The sequence below is a fragment of the Barbatula barbatula genome (genome assembly GCF_947034865.1).
Source record: "Barbatula barbatula genome assembly, chromosome: 12".
Classification (NCBI taxonomy): Eukaryota; Metazoa; Chordata; class Actinopteri; order Cypriniformes; family Nemacheilidae; genus Barbatula; species Barbatula barbatula.
The window spans coordinates 4,693,358-4,714,458 of record NC_136775.1 but is presented as its reverse complement, the minus strand read 5'-3'; the positions used below and the strand labels follow the sequence as shown (position 1 = coordinate 4,714,458).

Sequence of the window (21,101 nt, the reverse complement as noted above, 5' to 3'; positions counted from 1 at the left end):
ACTGCAGAGCAATCAGGGGGTAAGGTGCCCTGCTCAAGGGAACTTCAGTCATGACCTTGTGGCACTGAGATTTGAACCTGCAACCTTCTGATCACAAGCCCAACGCTCTAACCACAAGGCCACAGCTACTTTATTATTCTTTGTTTTTTCTTAAGGGATTCACAGCATCGACATGAACTCTAGGTCAGATCCAGTGATGTTCGTGATTCTTCTGATTGCATCAACCTTTAGCCAAGGTCAGAAAAAACATACCCTCCTCTATTGTTTTTTTTTAAATGAAGCATTGCTATGATGTGTGTGTGTGTGTGTGTGTGTGTGTGTGTTAAGGTCTCACAAAGGTAAGCTATGGAAAGGATTTTATCACAGCATTTCCAGAGAACGTGGGTTACTTCTACCCATACACTTCTTCTAGAGGTCTAAGAATCACCGCCCTCCATAACAACACTACCTTCACTGTCTACTTCAACAATAAACAAATACCATCATCAGTTATGCGGAGTGGCGAAACTGCAAACGTGTCGTTTCCAAAACCTTCTGAAGTATATCAACTAGGCCTCTCCAGTAACTCTATCCGAATTACCAGTGATAAAGACATTGTAGTACATTCTTTCAGTCAGACACATACAAGTACAGCTATCATTCCAGAGAAAAGTGTCCAGACTAATGTTGTTCAACCCATCACAAATCTTGACACAGAATATTTGATCCCTTTGCCGAACCTGTCAAATCTTATCCAAACGTTCAGCGGATCCCCGGCACCCTTCTGGTCCCAAAGATACAGCTCGTTCAAACTGATCATCATAAATGCAGAGGACACAGAAAACACTGTCACGATAGTAAAGAACATTTCGGGCAGTGTGCAAGAAGAAGAAATCAACATCCCTTCTTACCAGCTCATCCAGTTGCAGGCCGATGCTTCACTGTACAAAATTAAATCTAGCCATAAAGTTGCAGTGATTCTGACTCATCCATGTCTAGAAACGACAGCCTGTAAATGCAACATGATAGTGAATCAGATTCTTCCTAAACGATTTCAGGGTCAGAACTTTGTTGTGCCGCACATTCAGGGTTTAACCCAGAGCCTCTTACTTATGACATCAAATGACAAGTCAACTTCTCTATCCCACAATAATGTTCAGTTACAACCTAGTCCATCAGGCTTCCTGTCACTTTCAGATCAGACGAAATCTCAGTACGTAAGCGCGTCGGGAAACGTGTCCCTCACACTGATCCGTCCAGGTCTTATCATTGAAGTGATCCCAGAAAACATGTTTGCTGCCTGTTACCTGCTGCAGTTCTATTCAGACAACGCCGGCCTTAAGAAGGCTTTAGTGATTGCAGAAACTGACAGCAAAGATAATGTACGCGTACAAAACAGTCCCGTTACAAACGCTGTGTGGACTGAGATTACAGGCACAAAATACTCTTCAACTGTAATACCTTTAAGCGAGTCAATAACTGTCATCTGGCATCCTTCCTCAAAGATTGCTGTCTATTTACTGGAAAACACTGGCAAGACAGTTTATGTAGGACCAGCGATACCTATAAATACACAACCAGGTAATAAAAAGTCTTGCTTTTAAATGTAAGCTTTTCCTTGTAATGCAGATTTAAATTTATAAATATGTAAAGCATAGGATTGTGATGTTTGACTTATGTGTTTAATTGCGTTCAGATGAGTTCGGCTGTGTGGTGATTCCTGGACAGTATGAAGTCAGAAATGAGCCTCTTAGTTGGGCTGAGTCCCTGGCTCACTGCACGGGTCTTCAAAAACACCTCGCCTGTCCTACAAGGGAATATAATCAGATGGATTTGGCCAATATGATAAACACAACAGAGGATGAGGAGGCTTGGATTGGTCTACGTCGTAGTCTGATGACAACAGACTGGTACTGGCAAAGACAAATACCATCAAATACATCATTACCATCATCATCTGTGGATTACGTTCACTGGGATGATGGGCAGCCACTGGACAGTTTTATGGGCCTTTGTGCTTCATTGTCATTGGATCAGGAAGATGAGTTCAAATGGAAAAGTGCAAAATGCTGCGAGAAAAAGCGTCCTGTCTGCTACAAACCCCCAGTATACCTTGATCATTTACCCGCATGTGACCCCAATTGTCAAAACATTGTTTTGTGATTTACTGTTACCATAAAACAATAACCCCACATAATGTAAAGAACATTGTGTGGAAATATAATGCATAATATAAACATATGGTAAAAATCTAACTTTGATGATCATTATGTCATAATCAGATTTTAAAATCTTTAAAGAAAAGTAAAGCCTGGTTTTCAGTCTGGGTCACATGTATAACTTTCCTTAAATTTTTTTCTGTATTTTCTCTAGCATCACAATAATATTTTTTTCTTGTAGTACCTGATGGGAGACATTTATAATAATACAATTTCCCTTGAGTAGTACATTTGTAGGGTTATCGATTAGCTTAATAAGCTTTAAAACATACAAGCTCTTAATAATAATAATGTGAATGCAGATTTCTAAACAATATAGTTGAGCTTTCTTCATAAGTCATCTACCAAGCATCCATTTTCGTTTCAAAAACAATTTGCCTAATAGTCTTTGAATAAACATTTTCTCACTAACCCAAACCCTCTAGATCCAGATTCACAGCATTCGTTTTACAGAAACCTGAGCTACATTTTAATTTAATATTAAGGAAATGTCAAAAATAATTTGTTCATGTAATAACCTCGATTTTTAGCAAGTTTTCATGTGTCACATTGCTGTTGGATGACTTGAGGTTTGATTTGTTAAAATTCAACAGACAGTGGACTGGAATGGACACAAAGCATCTAGAAATACTCAGTAAATTTAATTTTTTTCTCCACATTTTCCCACGGCTGTATTTAGTCACTAGTCATAGCAGATTGTTTATAAGTAGTGTGGGTGTCTTTAACACTGGAGTTTTGATTCTGTAAAGCTGCTTTAAAACAATAGATATTGTAAAAATCATTATGCAAATAAAAATGATATAACCTTGTCATGTTGTGTTGCCCAACAATATCCGATCCCACAATACCATTGAATATGTAAAAGTAGAACAAATTGTCAGAACAAAAAGCACGTAACCAAATATGACATGAAATGGCTAGCGCACAACCACGTTTCAGTATTCCATTTGTTTCAGCAAATTGCTGTGAAACTTATTTTTTTCTTCTTTCAGAAGTCTTTGAAAAGACTTGCGTTACTTTCGTGTGCATCACGTGCATACACTACACTCTACTGAGAAATTGCGCAATTTATTACACAAAAATGTCTAAACGTGGATAAACAGATAAAATAACAATTAAGATAAGGTTCTAAAAAACAAATCTTTATTTCTGGAAAATCAGTCAACTTAGGACAAAAATCTACATATAAACATTTAGTGTTACGGTTTTTCTTGCTGGTTTCGTGTTAAACCTTTAAATGTAATGCAGCGATACATCAAAGCTCACACTGGGTAATGAATGATGTTTCTGAACCAAAAGATGACAATTCACCTCACAATACTCCTCCGGGATATATCTGGTCCCATTTTGTTAATAGAATTCTGGTACTTGAACTGCAGTTGTACATTGTAAGAGAATAATGGTTAGGATCTACATTGGTATGTTGTGCTGCACTACAAATATTTGCTTGACAGATTGGCTTCGTCTTGATAATATACATACGTTAGATTCCATTCTTTGTTTTTACAGTTGACAAACATAAATAAACCAGACAGCAAAAATTATAAATGTCAACAAAGCACATCACATCTTGCATGCTTTTGTAAGCCATTCTTGGGCACATATTTATATGAAAAGGTACCAGTTTAGTTATGTGGCTCGTGGTAACCGTTCCAACAGGAAGTTGTGTTTTACCTTGTTAATGCTCTAAAGAAGCTATAAAGAAGAGCCGGTCAAAAAGCACAAGAAAATGTACCGTTTAACCAATAAGACCTCTACATTCTCTCAGATGAAATATTCCTGCTGTTATATGTGCATACACGATCTGTTTACACAATCTTGATGAATCAAGCTCCACCTATTGACTTATAACTAGGATATCATTTCATGCTCGCTTAAAGTCACACTGTTTATTGCTCTAACTGTGTACATCAAACATGAGGGAATGTTCGGCTCTAATCTGCTTGAAAACACCAGTTGTTCTGCTATTTATTATTGCCAAAACTTCTGGTGTTTCACTTTGAGATATTTCTCAGTCTTGGGTGCTGCGTTCTTTGTGGCACGTTCTGCTACATTGAGATGATAACTGATCTGCCATTGAGTCTAATCCTCATGCTACACTATGGCCTATACCATTATAAAAATATGGCATGTTAGTTGCGATTCTTAGGACACGAAGACTAAATATTTCAGTTGATTGTCAACTTCATCACAGGCGTTCCCAAATACATGGAAAGGTTTATATTAAATAACAATTTGCTTTCCACAGCACAAAAAGCCATCAGACATTTTAGAAAAATACCTGTATAAAAATAGCCCTCTGGAATACGAATCCAATGTTGTTAGTGTTGTCTCCCCTTCGTGAAGGAGGCTTTACATTTAGTGTCTTTCAACATCAAGGAAAAGGCACTGTTGATGTGAAGTTACCCTCGCTGTATTGTCCACGCTCACTGAGTGATGCAGTTTTCTCCCATGTCCTGAGCATAACGGTCAGAAACGGTGGTTCTCAGCTCCTCGACGTCTCGACGGAGCTGCTGAGCTTCTAGAAGCTTCGTCTGCAGGCCATCAGGCCTGAGCCAGTCCTCCCATGGCTCTCCTACTGGAGGAGGAGCTGCTGGAGACACAAATAAACCTTAAGTCGAACTGATAAACCCCCATAAATCAGACATCTCAACAATGTCGCTATTTGGTCATTTAACCATTGAAGTACCTGCACAAATAACACTGTTTCCATGACAGCGTATTGCATACTGCCAGCATGAGCTATAGTCACTGTTTGGCAACAATTTCAATAAAACAGCAATGAAAATCAATCTGTACTATGTAGTGTGGGTGATACAGTATAAGCAACATAATTTATACTACAGTATTCTTGAAAAAGTAAAATAGTGTTTATTGTTTATAAACACTTGTTTATTGTGACAGTGGTGTATCAAAAATAAGCTATATCAAATACTTTCTATGTTTTATTTATATATACACATATGCTCGGCATTGTATTTTATAAATTCTAACTTTTTTGGCAGATGACTTCCTTTGATTTTTTTTCCCAACTAGTACAGTCCATACGATACCATGGCATCTTTTTGCAAAATTACCAGATATAGATACCAGATATTTTAAACATCCTGAAATAAATATATTTTTGCAATCAATTCAATCTGCTTGATCTATTTAAGTCTATAATGGACCGCTTTAACTTGTGGAGCGGAGGCTGCACTTACAAGCAATGCCGAGCAGCATGGAGAGGTTTGGGTCACGGCCCTGAGCCCGCTGGGTGAGGACGTTGCAGAGGGATCGGAGGTCAGACAGACAGGCCGACATCTCTCCATAAAGCCTTTGAGTGAGCCGGGCTCCTGCGGGGAGCAGAGGAGCATTCAAATTGGACCCACCACTTGGGTCATCGCCCTGAAGACGCTCCTGTAATGTCAGATTGTGCTCCATCAACTCCTGGTTGTGCACTGAGAGCTGAAAAACAAAAACATGCACACAAATAGTAAATTGCCTTTGTGTTCTCAAAGGAAGAGTGGAAGTGTGCATCACAATAAACAACTAACCTCCTTCATTGCAGCGTGTAACTGTAACAGACTCTGCTCTTTCTCTGCCACCTCCTCTCGCAGGGCCTGACTGCTGCAGTCCTCCTGAGAGATCTGCTCCTCCAGAGTCTGATTCAACCCACACACACACAATAAAACATGGAAAACATGCTTTTTTTTAAATAAATGTAGATGTATTCTAAAGCACCCTCCCCCAGATCACCAACCCAGACCATTAATGTACTTCTGATTTATTTCTCATTTTAAGAGTGCAGGCAGAAAACCATGGGAAAGGAATTTTGACTAATATACATATTATAAAAATGAAATGTCATAAAGGTGTATTATGCATTTATATCTCCTATAAACTACTAAATAAATATTCAGGTTTTATCACAATCTAACATCAGGCTTTTCAAGCGTCACAAGCTAAGGTTGTTTGTATAGTTTTGCTTTAGTTCCTATTATAAGTAGGCTACGTATGCATTAATCTGGCTTTCAACAATCGAGGTTTACTTGAATTACATTAATTATAGTCTTGAAACTAAGAGATCAAGAACCTATGATTCCGTTTTTTTCTTAAATACCACCCTTAATCATTTTGAAGTGTCCGGATACAGACTGGGCACCAGATGCTTAGATGACCAACAACAATATATTGAAATGACTAATTATTTAAAATACAAATTCATTACGTGATGAGCCAGGTACACACTTGTGGATGAACATTTATGTAAGATTCAACTATAGCCAATTTATGACATAGAAAACCTTAACCCATCTTACTGTTCATTGCTTTAACTTAAGGGGGAGAGCGCCCCCTGCTGAATCTTAAATCTTATGTCACCTAAACACTCAGGATCATTCAACCATCGGTCAGATTAGGGTGAAACGGTCTATTCTCAATGAAGAAAAGTGCTAAAATGGAATTACATCCTTACCCTGATCTGTGAGCCCAGCTGTTCCATTATCCTGAGTTGTTTTTCAATAACCTAGAAAAACAATGATAGCAAATGAATATCTGCTGAAAACAAATTAAATAACAGAATTCAGTGTCATTGCACTGAATGTCAACTAAAGAGGACAAGAACCTTTTTAAGTCGCTGTTGCTCTTCTTTTAAAGTAGTGTTTTCTTCTCGTAGCTTCTCTATGTCGAGAGAAGGCAATCTCACCCCATCCTCGAGGCTCTCCTGCACCCTGTTTTGGAGACTAAGCAAAAGCAAATAAAACAATAGAAGATCCCACGTCTCACGTTTTTGCTTTTCTATAGAGTTGCCTACGTGCGTCTGTGATGCCCAGAATCTGTCATTTACCTGGTGACTGTTGTAAGCAGCTCTCTCTCCTTGTGCCTCTGTTCTTCCAGTTGGTTCTCTTTGCTTCGTACAGCACTGCGGGACTCCTCCAGCTGAATCTCCAGATCTCTGACGGTGGCCTGAAGCTGTGTTGCCCTCTCCTCTACATCTTCCAGCTGAAACACAATATCGATAACAGACTCTTTAAATCGATTATGTTCTGGTGGGATTAAGCAACTGGACACTATAGTAACTCAATGAAAATATACAATTATCCTGACAAACTATTTCTGTTTCAAGTCCACACATCAGACACAAAAGCTTAGCGAAACAGCAAAGGGATCTTTATTATTAATGTTGTAATGGTTTTTGGCAATACAACACACACATCAAGCTGATGGCTATGAGCAGTTGCTGTGAAAACAGAGGAGAATAACAGTTTATATTTGTATAGGCTGGGCATTAAAAGAGCGCTGTACCTTTTTGTGCTGGGCCTGATAGTCTTCCATGGTAGGGAGATCAGCCAAATATCGTTCAAGAGTCTCAATCCGCTGCTGCTTCTCTCTGTTCTGATCCGATTCCTTCTGGCACTTCTTTTTCAAGCTGTTGATGTGTTTGTCCCGACTGCGGATCTTTTTATTAAAGAACAAACACCACAAGATTGAAAAGCAAATTATAATTTTAGAGGGCTATAAGAAACCATAACAGTCCACAACATCAAATGTGTAGAGGAAGCTTGGAGATGTTTACCCTCTCCTCTTGTTTCTTCAGCTCCTCTGCGTGTTTTTCACTGCTCTCCTTCAAGATCTCATTCAGACGTTGCATCTCCACCTCCACCGCGGCCAGTCTCCGGTCCGCTTCTAGCTTCTCGTTGGTAAAGCAGTCGCTGCGCTCGGCAAACTGGGCTCGCAAAAAGGTGTTTTCCCGCTGGGCCTCCTGTCAAGCACACAGACAACTGAGGTTTTGAACAACTATACTTAAGCCTTGATACTATAAGAGAAAACGATATCTGTGGACTGACCTGCAGTCTCAAAAGACACATGTCTGGGTAAGGAGCTCCACGTCCCATGAGAGCGCTGTGCACCTGCAGTTCACTCTCTCTAAGACGCTGCTCCAGCTGAGACATCTGCTGCTTCTGTCTGCAATATAACATTTACTGTATTTAACACAGAAAGAATCCTGCGCAATATCACTCTCCAACATTAGCCTTTACCTTGCCAAAACAATTACCTTTCGATGATGAGTTCTTTCTCTTTCCGCAAGTTCTCATTAGCTTTTACGACAGCATCCCACTTGCTGTTCTCTGTGTGAGGAGCTGATGAATAAAGGGAGGCATACTGCCCACCCCCTCCTGTCATAAACTGCAATAAAGAAGGAAATCTCAGTTAAAATGACTACTAAAAGATCTCTATTTATCTTCTCTTCATAGAAATAGATCAGCTGTACTAAGGTTGTGCTGAATATAGAGCAAGCTAACATCTGCCTTGAACAAGAAGAGGATTGAGATGAAAATAAATCAAGTGAATATAATGAATATCTAATAATAAATACCTAGATCTGTAATAGAATAATGTATTTCACATGGACATTTTGTTTTATAGAGGTGAGTTTAAAAAAAAGATTCACAATTGAATATAAATGTACGGCTGGCACTAAAGTCATAAACATAAGATGCTGAATTCGAACCTGCATTTGTTCCACCTGTAGCCGCAAACTCTCGAGTTTCTGCTTTTGCTGGTGCCAGCTGGCCAGCTCACTACACTGAGAGGGATCGTACGCTCCAGTGCTGGGCTGGTCCCTCAGAAGAGCCTGACTCGGTATGCCCTGATGTACTGAAAACATCCTGGCAGAGGCACCAGACCCCGAATAAACATTCCTTTGGGGGTCCGAGGGGCAGCCGAAACCTGTCCTAGTCTCTGGTAAAACTTTATAAGTCTGTTCCAGCAAGCCAGTATTGTCTGCAAATCCGGTCATTTGCAGCTGCTTGCGTACATCAGGGGAAAACCCGCTGAGCAGAGCTGACTGATTTAGCGTGGGCTCCATGGCAGGTACGTCAAACTTGTGGCCGTCTTCCAGTCGTGTCTGATCTCCGGAGGGAAAAAGTGTGTGGTCGAGGCCGTTCACAAGACTGCGATATCGGCTCAGGCAATCAGGTTTGACTCCAGTGGCATCTAAATCTCCCTCATGCTGAGCGTCCAGATTGGGCGAGGACGCCGATTTGGAAAGGGACGATTTGGAGCTGGATGAGCTTGAGGACGCCCGCTCATCAGGGGCATGTGGCTTGAGCTTGGAGGCCAGAGCTCCGGCCGTGGAAGGCATGACATGGGCGGTGGGGATGGGGATCTGACTGCGGATGGGCTGGAAGGAGGGACTGCTGCCAGTGCTACAGAAATCTAAAATGGAAAGCGAAGTGAGACGTGAATGAAACCAAAGACAAGCCATGTCTTAAAGGAGCTGCATGAAGCAGTCTGCCAATTGGTTCCTAAAAAAGACTTATAGTGGACTTACATCCAAATGTTTGTCAATTTAACACATTTCAAAACTTCAGTTGTCACAATTTTTCAGTTTTCTCATAGTTGTTTCTAAATCGCTACTTCAATTTTATTAGACATATCTAGGTCATTTTATTTTACAAAAAATAGCAACATCGTGGCAGTAAAGTGACAGTTCAACCAAAAATGAAAATTCTGTCTTCATTTACTCACACTCGAAATATACTAACTGTATAATTATGCAGGAGGAACTTGCTTAGGGATTTCTTGAATGACTTCTGTTGTTGTTTCAAAGCATGCTATGGAATTTTCAGAGAGTTACGGCAATGAGATTTTTACGGTCTTAAGTTAAAGTTTTAAAAACGAATGCTTAACACAGACATTTTAAGACCTTGTTTAAATGCCAAAAAAGGAAACTTGTTGATTTAAATATGTTGTTTTTAAACTATGTTTGACATCTTTAAAACCAAGATTCAATGAGAATCACTCAACTATAAAAACCACAATTCTATATTGCCTGTTGATTCTCTTCTATCACCAAGACAAAAAACTTAACTACTCCAAAGTAACTACAAAATGAATAACAGAAAACACATATTACTCACCTTGCTAGCCGTAAAAGAGAAACCAACAAATGCTAACATATTCTTCGGATAAAAAGTGAGCCATAAACGAACGCATATTGACTCCTATGTCCCCCCCTCAGTGCATTTCTGGGACTTACTAAACGTTACGAGCAAACTGCCAGAACATACACACCCACTTCGTCTCACGGCATCAAGCTCAGACAAGGTGAGTCTACCTGCTACGAGAGTCAATGTTCTCTCTTCTACAGCTCTGTCAGCTGAGGATCGAACACACACAGAAAGGTTAGGGGTATTAATAGAGCCCTCTCATGTTACACTGTTAGGTGTCAATGTGGGGGGCTCTTAAACAACTCACCTCATACAGATACACATCTAATCAAGTACTATATAATACAAGTACCTTTCAAAAAAGTTCACCATCACCAAAACAACAATTGAAGCAGGAGGGTCTGCGTGTTTAAACTGACAGCGTGCCCTGAAGGCACTCTATTAAACATCTGCCGTGGACAGGTTCAAACAATTCCCAAGTAGACCGAAGTTTCTCTTACCGAGAGGCTTACTGCCATTACGAGAAACACCCAAAAACAAAACAAAGCCGTAACCATCTCAACAAAGATGACCACAGACACCCACCATAGATTTCAACCCATGAAATGTTCTGCAACGGCTGCAAAGACATTCTGTTCTGCCACTGCTTAGAAACAAATAAAACCAGCACGAGTCTAGTTTACAAACAACCTCAATGCTAAGTGACACAATCGCATTCATGAAAACTGAAAAGATGAACGGTTTATTAGTATAATTGTTTCCATGGTTGCTTATCTGATTGTATTGTATTATGTATTATATTAACAACAATAACAGTTGACATAGACTCTAGTTTTATTCAGTCACTCACAAATCAGACAATGCCAGCTTGTATGTTAAGTGCTGGTAAATTGAGCAAAGCAATGTTTTGGAATACATTACATGTACTCTCCACATTTTCATTAGCAAGTCATATTCAAGCACTTGAGTACAGCTGAGCTCTGTGCGTTACATGTTTAACAGCAGAGGAAAAGAGGAAACAAGACCAGCATCAGAGTTTCCATTCGGCTCTCCAGGTCAGGACCTCCGATCAGAGGAAGTGCAATCCTGCCTGGGGGAATGTATGGCACGGAATATAATATCCTCCAAATCTCATAGGAGTCCCAAAACTATCATCACATCTCTAGAACTAAAAATACAGCAGCTTGGTCTATTAACAGCCAGCACAACCGTTGCTGTTTGTTTTGATAAAGTCAAAACTGTGGTCACAAACTAATCTGCAATGTCCTACGAGACCGTAAATGTAACTTCTCATTGCGTTTCATTCATTTTTAAACATAAGTCAAATAGGTAAGCATAAGCAAACATACGCTTTACATTTAAGGTTTGACTTTCATATAAGGGCTGTGCAATTCATCGAAAATGAATCATAATTGTAGATTTTAGCCTTCATCAATTACAAAAACAAAATGATCGAGATAAACGATTTTTGTGCCGCATTCCATTTGGCAAGGATCCTCTCTTTTCATTTAGTATAAATCCACAGCGCACACCTTTCCTTTATAGGGGTTCACCAGTGCTATTTCTTAACATTTATTTTTCAGTTAAATTCAGAGTTTAAAAGACACGGTTGTTTTAACAAATCGGGATCTCAATATCGGCCAAAATAATCGCGATTATGATGCGTGTCATAATCGAGCAGCCCGATTTCATATAGCAAAAAGATGATGGATCGATACAGGATTTTACAGATTGATCTTTTGGCTAAGGACCAAACACCGGGAAGCGGTGTGCTTTCAAAATAAAAAGGCAAATGACCGCATCCTAGTGGCGCTCTTCTTACCTTCTGTGTTATCAGAGGTGCCCAGTCCTGTGTCCCCACTGTCAGCTGTACTTTTCCGCCATCCGAACCGGCTCTGGAACTTGTCAGACACAGCCGGTGTCAGCCAATCCGTGTCGGAATGTCCTGTCGGCGCGCACGAGGAAATCAAGATGAGACTTGATCTACTACCATCTACAGATACATAACAAACATGCTCGGGACACAAACCTGAGAATTTCTGTGAGGTGGTCATTTCTACTGCGGTCACCTGTGGAAAGATTGTTTTGTTAAACTAAACCCAACCTTGTTTAAACTACAGGCAGTAGGACTGATATGCATAATATCCTAAACCAAGTCTCATGAATCATTTTCTATGAATGCAGTGCTGTGATCAGTAACTTGAATGGCAAAAAATGTAGATGTTCCCTAGGCAACGTTAACCGGACCTTTAAAGCTACATTCTCCGGAAACAAAACTATGGGGTGGTACATATACAGGTTCTTATTTTACCTTTATGGGCACATTATTGTACTCTAAGGACCTTCTGTATCCCTTTAAATGTGCAGTTAAATGTTTTGTTTCCCAAAATTGTACATTTACAGTACCCGTTATTTAAGCTAGTAAAAAAAGAACAGAAATGTTGAACTCGCATAACCATTTTTTATTTGAATTATTACTCGTATAACTGCTATCAAGAAAACAAACGCCAAAATACAAAACTGTCCCGGGCAACTGAAACGACAAGCTTCCCATATGACGCTACGTAGAAACCCCAATACAGATAGCCACTGTAGCTAACCGTACGAGTTAACAAAAGTCAACAAACACTGTAAACAACTTCACTTCACGTACCTTAACTCGCAGGCGAGGGGTCTTTACTAAAAGTAACACGTGCAATAACGTGCCGCATTACAGAAAAGACGGAGGTCGGATGCTACCGTCAACGATCCCAGCACGCAACAGTCAAACTAAGCCTCGAGCTGCGATTACCCGCCTCGGTTCGACCGGAGATCGACACCTTTCCTCCCAACCGTTAATTCTCGTTGTTCCTCGGCGTTTGGGCCGCGTGTCGCTTTGAAATCGCAAGCGCCCTCTGCCGTTCGTTTAGTGGAGCAACATCTCTGCCAAACCGAGACAGAGGGACATACTGCCGTGTTCATTTCGTATACTCACGTGCTTCGATCATAAAGAATAAACACATTCCTATAAAAAGTGAGAACACTGTTGCACACTTTCACGAGGCAACAAATTCACCAAAAAGTGATTACAAATTATTTCATACTATCTAAATATGTTGGGGTACTATTAAAGGATAAAATAGCCCCTTTGATCATTTCTGATGTACATAATTGTATGATTTTTACATTATTTCATACTATCTAAATATGTTGGGGTACTATTAAAGGATAAAATAGCCCCTTTGATCATTTCTGATGTACATAATTGTATGATTTTTACATTATTTCATACTATCTAAATATGTTGGGGTACTATTAAAGGATAAAATAGCCCCTTTGATCATTTCTGATGTACATAATTGTATGATTTTTACATTATTTCATACTATCTAAATATGTTGGGGTACTATTAAAGGATAAAATAGCCCCTTTGATCATTTCTGATCTACATTATTGTAAGATATTTAAATTATTTCATACTATCTAAATATGTTGGGGTACTATTAAAGGATAAAATAGCCCCTTTGATCATTTCTGATGTACATAATAGTATGAAATAATGTAAATATCATACAATCTAAATATGTTGGGATACTAATAAAGGATAAAATAGCCCCTGTGATCATTTCTGATGTACATAATTGTAAGATATTTACATTATTTCATACTATCTAAATATGTTGGGGTACTAATAAAGGATAAAATAGCCCCTGTGATCATTTCTGATGTACATAATAGTATGAAATAATGTAAATATCATAAAATCTAAATATGTTGGGGTACTAATAAAGGATAAAATAGCCCCTGTGATCATTTCTGATGTACATAATAGTATGAAATAATGTAAATATCATACAATCTAAATATGTTGGGATACTAATAAAGGATAAAATAGCCCCTGTGATCATTTCTGATGTACATAATTGTATGATATTTACATTATTTCATACTATCTAAATATGTTGGGGTACTATTAAAGGATAAAATAGCCCCTGTGATCATTTCTGATGTACATAATTGTATGATATTTACATTATTTCATACTATCTAAATATGTTGGGGTACTATTAAAGGATAAAATAGCCCCTGTGATCATTTCTGATGTACATAATTGTATGATATTTACATTTATAATGGCTTACCGTTTATATTTCTCGAAATTGTGTTTGTTGTGTTTTCTTTTTTCTATGAATTGTGCTTGCTTAAAAAACAACAGTGACAGTTGCAGGTGGTCTAATTCTTTTCCCTTTCTTTCTTCTTATTCAAAATAATAATAATAAAAAATACTAACCTCACTTTTCTTAGCTTTGTATATTGTGCTAGGCTTTAATGGACTAGTTTTGACGCACTTATGTATGTTGTTAGAATTGCTTCCAATGTTTCCTCATCTGTAAGTCGCTTTGGATAAAATGTAAAATGTCGTTAAGTAGAGACAAATAAATGTTGTATTTTTCTTTTTTGTGTGTGTGTCCTGTTGACGTGTTTATGAATATATTGTTACCTATCTACTTTTCTGTTTTAACACTGCAAAGTCCCTAACTTTAAGATGACGTTTGACTGATGCTTTTCTTTATTTGATGCTTTAATAACATAATTCATACGTGATATCAATACAGATAACAAATAGGGCAAGGTAATGACAATCAAATAAATTATACAATCAACACACTGATATTGTGAATCGGTGTTTAAACCCAAGAGCGCTATTCAGATCCAGTCCTGCAGGTGTCGCTGTTGATGAGTCAGCTCGTGTTCCCATAACTGAACTGTAACTGAGTCACAGAAGCAGCAGCAGACGCAGTGATCGGTGGCACGCTGGCGACGAGCTGTTAAAGCAATGTCGTTTTCCTGTGAAATTATCACTGAAAACTGATTTTGTGAATGGTCACCCTCCGGTGCCGACACAGCGCTTCGCAATGGCACCGGGTTGGCAAGAGATCGTTTCGCAAAACGCGGAACAGATAACGGGATACGTCCGCGAGGTCCTCTCGTCCGGCCTCTTCTTTCTGAAGTCTGAGCTAGGAATAGACTTGGGCTTGAATCCCGATGTATGCGCGCCGTGGGTGCTCCTCTTGACGGCCTGGATCGGTCTGGTACTCGTGCTGATTTTATGGGTGTCGGTCTGCCGAGGTGTATCGAGAAGTTTGACGGAGACACCGGACACCGGCGTAGCGCCGCCGACGAAGAAAGCAGACCATAAAGCAGATGAGCCGAAGAGGAGGAACCGGAGGAGGAATGCTGAAAAGGTTTGGTTACCTTCTGCTGTCATGGGTTGGGCAATGACGCTTTAAATATATTTAAAACAGCTGTTGAAGAACCTGATATGATAAATACACACGCGAAAATTACAATGCAAATTCTTTTACTTATGAACCATTAAATGTTTACCATTAAAACCACTGTCACGTAGTGTTTTGGGCCAGTAGGGGTTAATGTTATAAAAGTTCCTATCCACCAGATAAAATAAAACCCAACATATAACCAGCAGAGACTATTATAGTTCCCATTCAAACCAATGCAATTCTCATTAAATTCATTAGAATTGCTGTAATGGTTTCTGTTATTTTTTAGCAGGGCTAAATTACAATAACACATCATGTAAGTCATCATGCACCATTGTTTTTTAAATGTCGGTTGTCTAAATGTTTCACAGAACGGTCAGAGGAATGGTCTCGCTGTTGAACCACAGCAAGACACCAAAGTGCTGGACACTCAGGAACTACCGGAAGTGAAGGCAGACAAGGTTTGCCAGACTTTTTGGTTGCATTCATTTTAACGAACGCATAGAATACACCGTGTTAAACGGGCATTATGTTAACATTTGAGTTCTGTCATTTCAGGAAAAAATAAATGACGTTTTTAATGGGTGTGAACTTGCAGATGGAGTACATCTGATTTAGATATCTGCGGTGGCTGCGTCATGTCTGGTGCTGATTAAGCCTGTTCCAAAACTATTCCAACCAACATCTTTTGCTTTTGTTTCAGACAAAGAAGAATAAGAAAAAGCAAAAGGGCGCTGTTAAAGACAAATCCTCTACATCTGGTTATGGCAAAGAACCTGATGAAGGTATATCGTGATTGATATAAAGTCCATAAATCAGTACACGCAGAAAGCGTTTCATAGATTAGAACTTGCTTATTTTACCACGGTGGATAGAGCAACTGTCATGATAATCCTGTCACCTGTCAGGTACCTGGGAGACCAAGGTCAGTAACCGCGAGAAACGGCAAAAGCGACGGAAGGACAAAACTCCAGGTGATGGGTCAGCTAGCCCAGAAGCAACAGCCACTTCGAGTGTCATTAATATCACGGAGCAAGTCCAGACTGCTCCGCATACACCCGAAACCCCCGTCAAGACCGCTGCTTCTACACCTGTCATCCAAAAAGAAGTAGAGGGTATGGAGTCAAAGTGAATTAATTATTTCTTTCTTGCTAATTTGGTTGGCACTTTTGCTTAATTCTCTCTTCTTCTTCTTCACTTTATAGCGAAAACACCTGCAATTGAAGCAAAATATGTACGAAAACCTGTCGTTCCTCAAGGTGATCAATCGACTGATAAAATAAGCTATCCCCACACATTTATCTCAAGCCATTATCTCAAGCCACTTGCGTTTGAAATAGATGGTCTCGTATTATTGTTAGATGTTGGCCTAACGTCAAACAGGCTATGAGGAAAATGCGACGTATGCCGTAAAGCCGGTGATGGGCGGGGCTTGTGAACCTACCCACGCACCAAAGTGTGATTTCAGCTGATAGAGGGCTGCTTTGGTAGCAGCGGCTGTAAAATTCATCCTGTTAAGAGTTGTCCAACCACTGAAATAATTTTAGAGAGATTATGTTAAGGTCGAAAAAAAACGTCTCGTTGTTGCTTTTAATGGCAGAATTTTCATTTTGAAGGAGAACTATACCTTGAAACCAATGTTTAAACTTTCAACCATTTTATAAACTCATTGTTGATAGATTGCCCAAATCTGTTTTTGCATCAACATTGACCAAACCTCTCGTGATCTTCTAGTGACTCGGTGTTGGGAAGAGGTGCTGTCTGTTAATGGTTCTGGCAGAAGTGACCTCAGCATACAGCTTCCTCCTCAGATGGCCAATGTTCAGTCTGAGAGCTGGACCACCTTGAGTCTCTCTGCTGAGAATCAGCCTGTTGAACCGTCTGTCTGGCCCCAGGACATGGAAGGTACTGAAAATGGGTTTAAGGTAGTATTGCCTCTTAAACCATGTCGTCATAATTTATTTTTATATTATTAGATCAATTATCTCAATTTCCTTAATGTAGGCTCATGGACCATTGTGGATGGATCTCATATTCCAGTGTCATTCAGTGGATTAACCGCTGGTGAGTATTATTTATGAAATGTGGGTTCCTGGGGTTCCAAAAGATGCATTCTATCGAAAGAGGATGCTCACCGAGACCTGCCCGAAACGCCTCGTTTCTTCATGCTATCTTAAACGGATTCCACAACAATTGTTTTTGATTGTATGTTTACAGTGCCTGACCTGAGCTGGGGTCCTCAGCAGCCCCCTGTGCAGGTGGATGATGAGTGGTCTGGACTGAGTAAGAATCTCGATCTCCTCCCGAAAATCTACACTTGCTTGGTAATGTACCTGTTAAGAGTTACCGTTGTGTTGTTCAGACAGCGCACCTGCAGACCAGTTGTGCGATTGGAACGCTCCATCGGAGGAATGGGGGAACTATGTGGAGCAACAGTCAGCGAGCGCAGTCCTCTTTGAGCAGCCGATTCCAGAAGCGCCACAGGTCAGTCCTTAAAGCTGTAGTGGTGTCATTTACAAAGACGTGGAATTGTGATCTCGCGCACGTTGAAGATGTTTATCCATTATGCATATTTTGTTTGGCGTGAAGGCTGGATCTAAATTTAAATATGCGACATACGTTTTGCAGCTATTATGAAAGAAGTTTGTACCTGTCCGCATTAAACAGGAGTCTGATCTTGAGAAGGAGAAAGATGAAGCAGGTCCTCCGGGCAGCGGCAAAGCGAAAAAGAAGAAGAAGAAGAAAAAGAAGGTCGATGATGCTGGACCATCTGCTCCGGTGAGAATATGACTAAACTAACCTTGAATGGGATTGAACGATATTTCTCACCACAAGCAAAAACATCACAGGGCAGTTAATGTTTAAATGCGTGACATTTGCATTTTGGCTTTCTATAAAAAAGGTTTTTGTTAAATAAACAAATGCAATGAATGAATAAATGTGAATGACCCATCCATGTAGTTACGGATGATCTTTTTAACTTTGAGAATTTGTTGTGACACAATTTCTGTCCACGCAATAGTTATTTTGGTATAACCAGTTCATCCATCTAAAAAAGTAGTTCCACTTCAAGAAAATTGCTCAAATTACATTGAGCGCCTTAAAAATACCCTTCTGAACATTAGACCGGTTTACTTCTATTGCAACTGTTACAGTAAAATATTTAGTACATTATTTTCTTAGATCGTCAACAGTTTTGATGACTAAGCTTAAAACGAATGCAAAACATTTATGTAATTAACTGTTTCAGATTCAGTCCCAGGTGAAGACAGAAAAAGATCAGAGCACTGGACCACAGATAAAGAGCACGGCAGGAAACAACTTGGCTGCCGCCGCCGCCGCCTTGGTGAGAGCTCTCTCTTTTTTAACATTTATCAAAGTATTAACCACAATAACAAGATACCAGAGAGCGGTCAGACTGCAGGTCATGTAGTTGTGTCATGCTTGCCCACAGACACGTGTGGAGGTGCCGTCACGTGCCGCGTCATCAGCTCCAGCACAAACACAGCAGAGGATGGCCGGCCCCGAGTCGACTGACAAACCCGCACCTGTACTAACACAAAGTAGGGTAAACCTCTACGTAAAATGAACGCAGTTTGTTCAACTTAAAAGGGACAGTTGACCCAAAAATAAAAATTGTGTCATCAATTACTCCTCCGCCGTATAAATATCTGAAGAGAGAGAAAGATATTTAGAGGATTTTTGTAACCAAACAGTCCTTGGCCTCTATTCACTACCATAGTAGAAAACTTACAATGGTTGTCAAAAGTGCCCCAGAACTGTTTGTTTTCTTACATTTGTCAAAATATCTTCTTTTGTGTTATTTAGCACAAAGCTATACAGATTTGAAACAACTTGAGGGTGAGTAAATAAAGAATATTTATTTTTGGGTGAACCGTTCTTTTAATCTATTCGTCTACTCTTACATTGTGTCTATAATGCTAAAGACCACGTTGTTTGATTTATCAAACTGCAAAGAGGAATCTAAGAGTTTGTCTAGACAATGAAAGAAAAGTATATTAATTAATTAAAGTATTATTAATGGTATATAAATGTTAGATGTACTTATGTTAATAACAATGGGATTTTCCATATAGCTGTGCTCCGAATGCTTCCCTCTGTAAACAGGCTCCGTGTATATTTACATGTCAATGTCATAAAGGTCTGTGGTAAGGCCGGTTGTAATTATGAGCATTGCTTGGTTTAACCACACACCTGAGGACTATAACCTTAAACAAAAACTCACCATTGCAGTAATGCTTTTCTATGAACATGTACAAAATGGGGACACAAATTCAAATTTAGCTTGTGATGCCTGGATGCGAGCGACCGAAGGGCTTCTTTACATCTCTTGATGCAAGTTTATTTTAATTGGCCTTTCTGTGAACAAAACTATTAGTTCAAGTTTTAAAATACTTTCCTTTTCCCCTAGAAAAAGCAGAGGAGAGCTGGGAGTCTCCCAAACAAGTTAAAAAGAAGAAGGCCAGGAGGGACACGTGAGCAAGTCGCTGGTGTATGAAAGAGAAGACGACATATGCAATCTCTGGGTTGTACAGGATTTCATACATCCAGAGTGACTGTACTTTTGTTTTATACCCTTGATCCACTGTGTTGTGATTCCCATCCTAGTGTCCCCGTCTCATTAGTTGTATCTAGACAATGTACTCTAACATTGCCTGGCGTACGAATGGGGGCACTTAATTCAGAATAGCTTTTTTTCCCCCCAGTGTATGTTTATTGAGAATTATACAGTATGTTTGATTTGTATTTGCAGCAAAATGGTTTTGTAAGAAACTTAATCCTGGTTCTATTTGTAAAGAACTAGAGCTGTTGTGTGGTCAACCAATGTGACACTTATAGATTGGCGCACATAGGAAAAAGGAGTTCCCAGGGATCTGTAGATCATTGTTTCATGAGCCGATGGTTTCATTCATCCGTAGATCAAGGAGTCAAAACTGATCAGTGCACTAAATTAGGTATTTTGGCTGTGTGATTTACAGCGATGTTAACTGTTATAAGGACGTAAATGAATTAAGCCATACATGAGAACAGTTACGAATACTGACACTGGTAGGAATAGATGAACCTACCAATTGACAACTTTTATAATCCCATGCTTTAATGTAGTAGTGACGTCAGATGGGTATTTGTGATCAATGTTACACCCGGTATAGCAGCGTCAGAAAAAGTAATGCCTTAACTTGTGTTGCGCAAGATGGCAGCAGAGATCTGTCAGTTGCATGCTGTTTTCTCTTTCGTATTTATTGGTTAATATAAGTCATGTTTAAGGAGTAATAAAGATTAACCTTTCTTTGCACTTCTGTCTCTCTTGTGATTACATTCACAAACTCTTTCGGTTTGTGTAGTTTTAGCATCGAAAGGAGAAACTTAAAAGTTTAAATGATTGAAAAATGTCTACAGAAACGCTTAAGTTAAAGGGACGGTTCACCCAAAAAGTCTCATCTTTTATACACCCCCTTGTCATAACAAGACTTCTACACAAAGATATTTTGAAGCAGCACGTTGTTAAAAAACATTGTCATTTACTTACCCTTGATTTGTTCCAAATTTGCATATACATTTCTTTGTTGTTGAACACCGTAAAAGATATTTGAAAGAAAGAATGCTTGTAAAGAGTTCTCGGCCACCATTGACTACTATGTCTTTATAAATGTATTTGTTCTGTTGAACACAATAGAAGATATAAG

At 39.4% G+C, this 21,101-nt stretch overlaps 2 protein-coding genes across 6 annotated transcripts; one reads left to right on the top strand and one right to left on the bottom strand.

The window, feature by feature from the left end:
* Positions 1–2,691: 2,691 nt before the first annotated feature.
* Positions 2,692–12,985, bottom strand: cep85 (centrosomal protein 85). 4 transcript variants are annotated; one of them, XM_079469410.1, is made up of 14 exons: positions 12,786–12,985; positions 12,162–12,201; positions 11,955–12,077; positions 8,692–9,398; positions 8,236–8,366; positions 8,027–8,144; positions 7,756–7,941; positions 7,485–7,637; positions 7,027–7,181; positions 6,805–6,922; positions 6,655–6,705; positions 5,735–5,842; positions 5,402–5,645; positions 2,692–4,791 (listed from the first exon to the last, which is right to left on the bottom strand). In XM_079469410.1, exons 2-14 carry the CDS (start codon positions 12,184–12,186, stop codon positions 4,625–4,627), a joined length of 2,286 nt encoding a protein of 761 aa, XP_079325536.1. In that variant the 5' UTR covers positions 12,187–12,201; positions 12,786–12,985; the 3' UTR covers positions 2,692–4,624. The 4 variants fall into 4 exon arrangements, with proteins under 4 accessions (XP_079325536.1, XP_079325537.1, XP_079325538.1 ...); XM_079469411.1 differs by having other exon boundaries at positions 2,692–4,788; XM_079469412.1 differs by lacking the exons at positions 11,955–12,077; positions 12,162–12,201; positions 12,786–12,985 and adding an exon at positions 10,103–10,222 and having other exon boundaries at positions 3,320–4,791.
* Positions 12,986–14,829: 1,844 nt separating this feature from the next.
* Positions 14,830–21,091, top strand: mtdhb (metadherin b). Of its 2 annotated transcripts, XM_079469172.1 has the most exons (13): positions 14,830–15,357; positions 15,765–15,854; positions 16,097–16,178; positions 16,302–16,508; positions 16,599–16,652; positions 17,128–17,298; positions 17,398–17,457; positions 17,611–17,676; positions 17,756–17,877; positions 18,061–18,171; positions 18,644–18,739; positions 18,848–18,956; positions 19,826–21,091. In XM_079469172.1, the coding sequence occupies exons 1-13, from the start codon at positions 15,028–15,030 to the stop codon at positions 19,891–19,893; spliced, it is 1,566 nt and encodes a 521-aa protein (XP_079325298.1). In that variant the 5' UTR covers positions 14,830–15,027; the 3' UTR covers positions 19,894–21,091. The 2 variants fall into 2 exon arrangements, with proteins under 2 accessions (XP_079325298.1, XP_079325299.1); XM_079469173.1 differs by lacking the exon at positions 16,599–16,652 and having other exon boundaries at positions 14,892–15,357; positions 19,826–20,710.
* The last annotated feature ends 10 nt before the right edge of the window (positions 21,092–21,101 follow it).

Coding starts and splice junctions, on each gene's coding strand:
- cep85 (XM_079469410.1), bottom strand. CDS start 12,186: ATGACCACCTCACAGAAATTCTCAG. Junction 7,638..7,755: donor TGAAGAAACAAGAGGAGAGG/GTAAACATCTCC, acceptor TTTAATAAAAAG/ATCCGCAGTCGGGACAAACA. Junction 7,182..7,484: donor ATCAGGCCCAGCACAAAAAG/GTACAGCGCTCT, acceptor ATTGTGTTTCAG/CTGGAAGATGTAGAGGAGAG.
- mtdhb (XM_079469172.1), top strand. CDS start 15,028: ATGGCACCGGGTTGGCAAGAGATCGTTTCGCAAAACGCGGAACAGATA. Junction 16,509..16,598: donor CATCCAAAAAGAAGTAGAGG/GTATGGAGTCAA, acceptor TTCACTTTATAG/CGAAAACACCTGCAATTGAA. Junction 16,653..17,127: donor AAAACCTGTCGTTCCTCAAG/GTGATCAATCGA, acceptor GTGATCTTCTAG/TGACTCGGTGTTGGGAAGAG.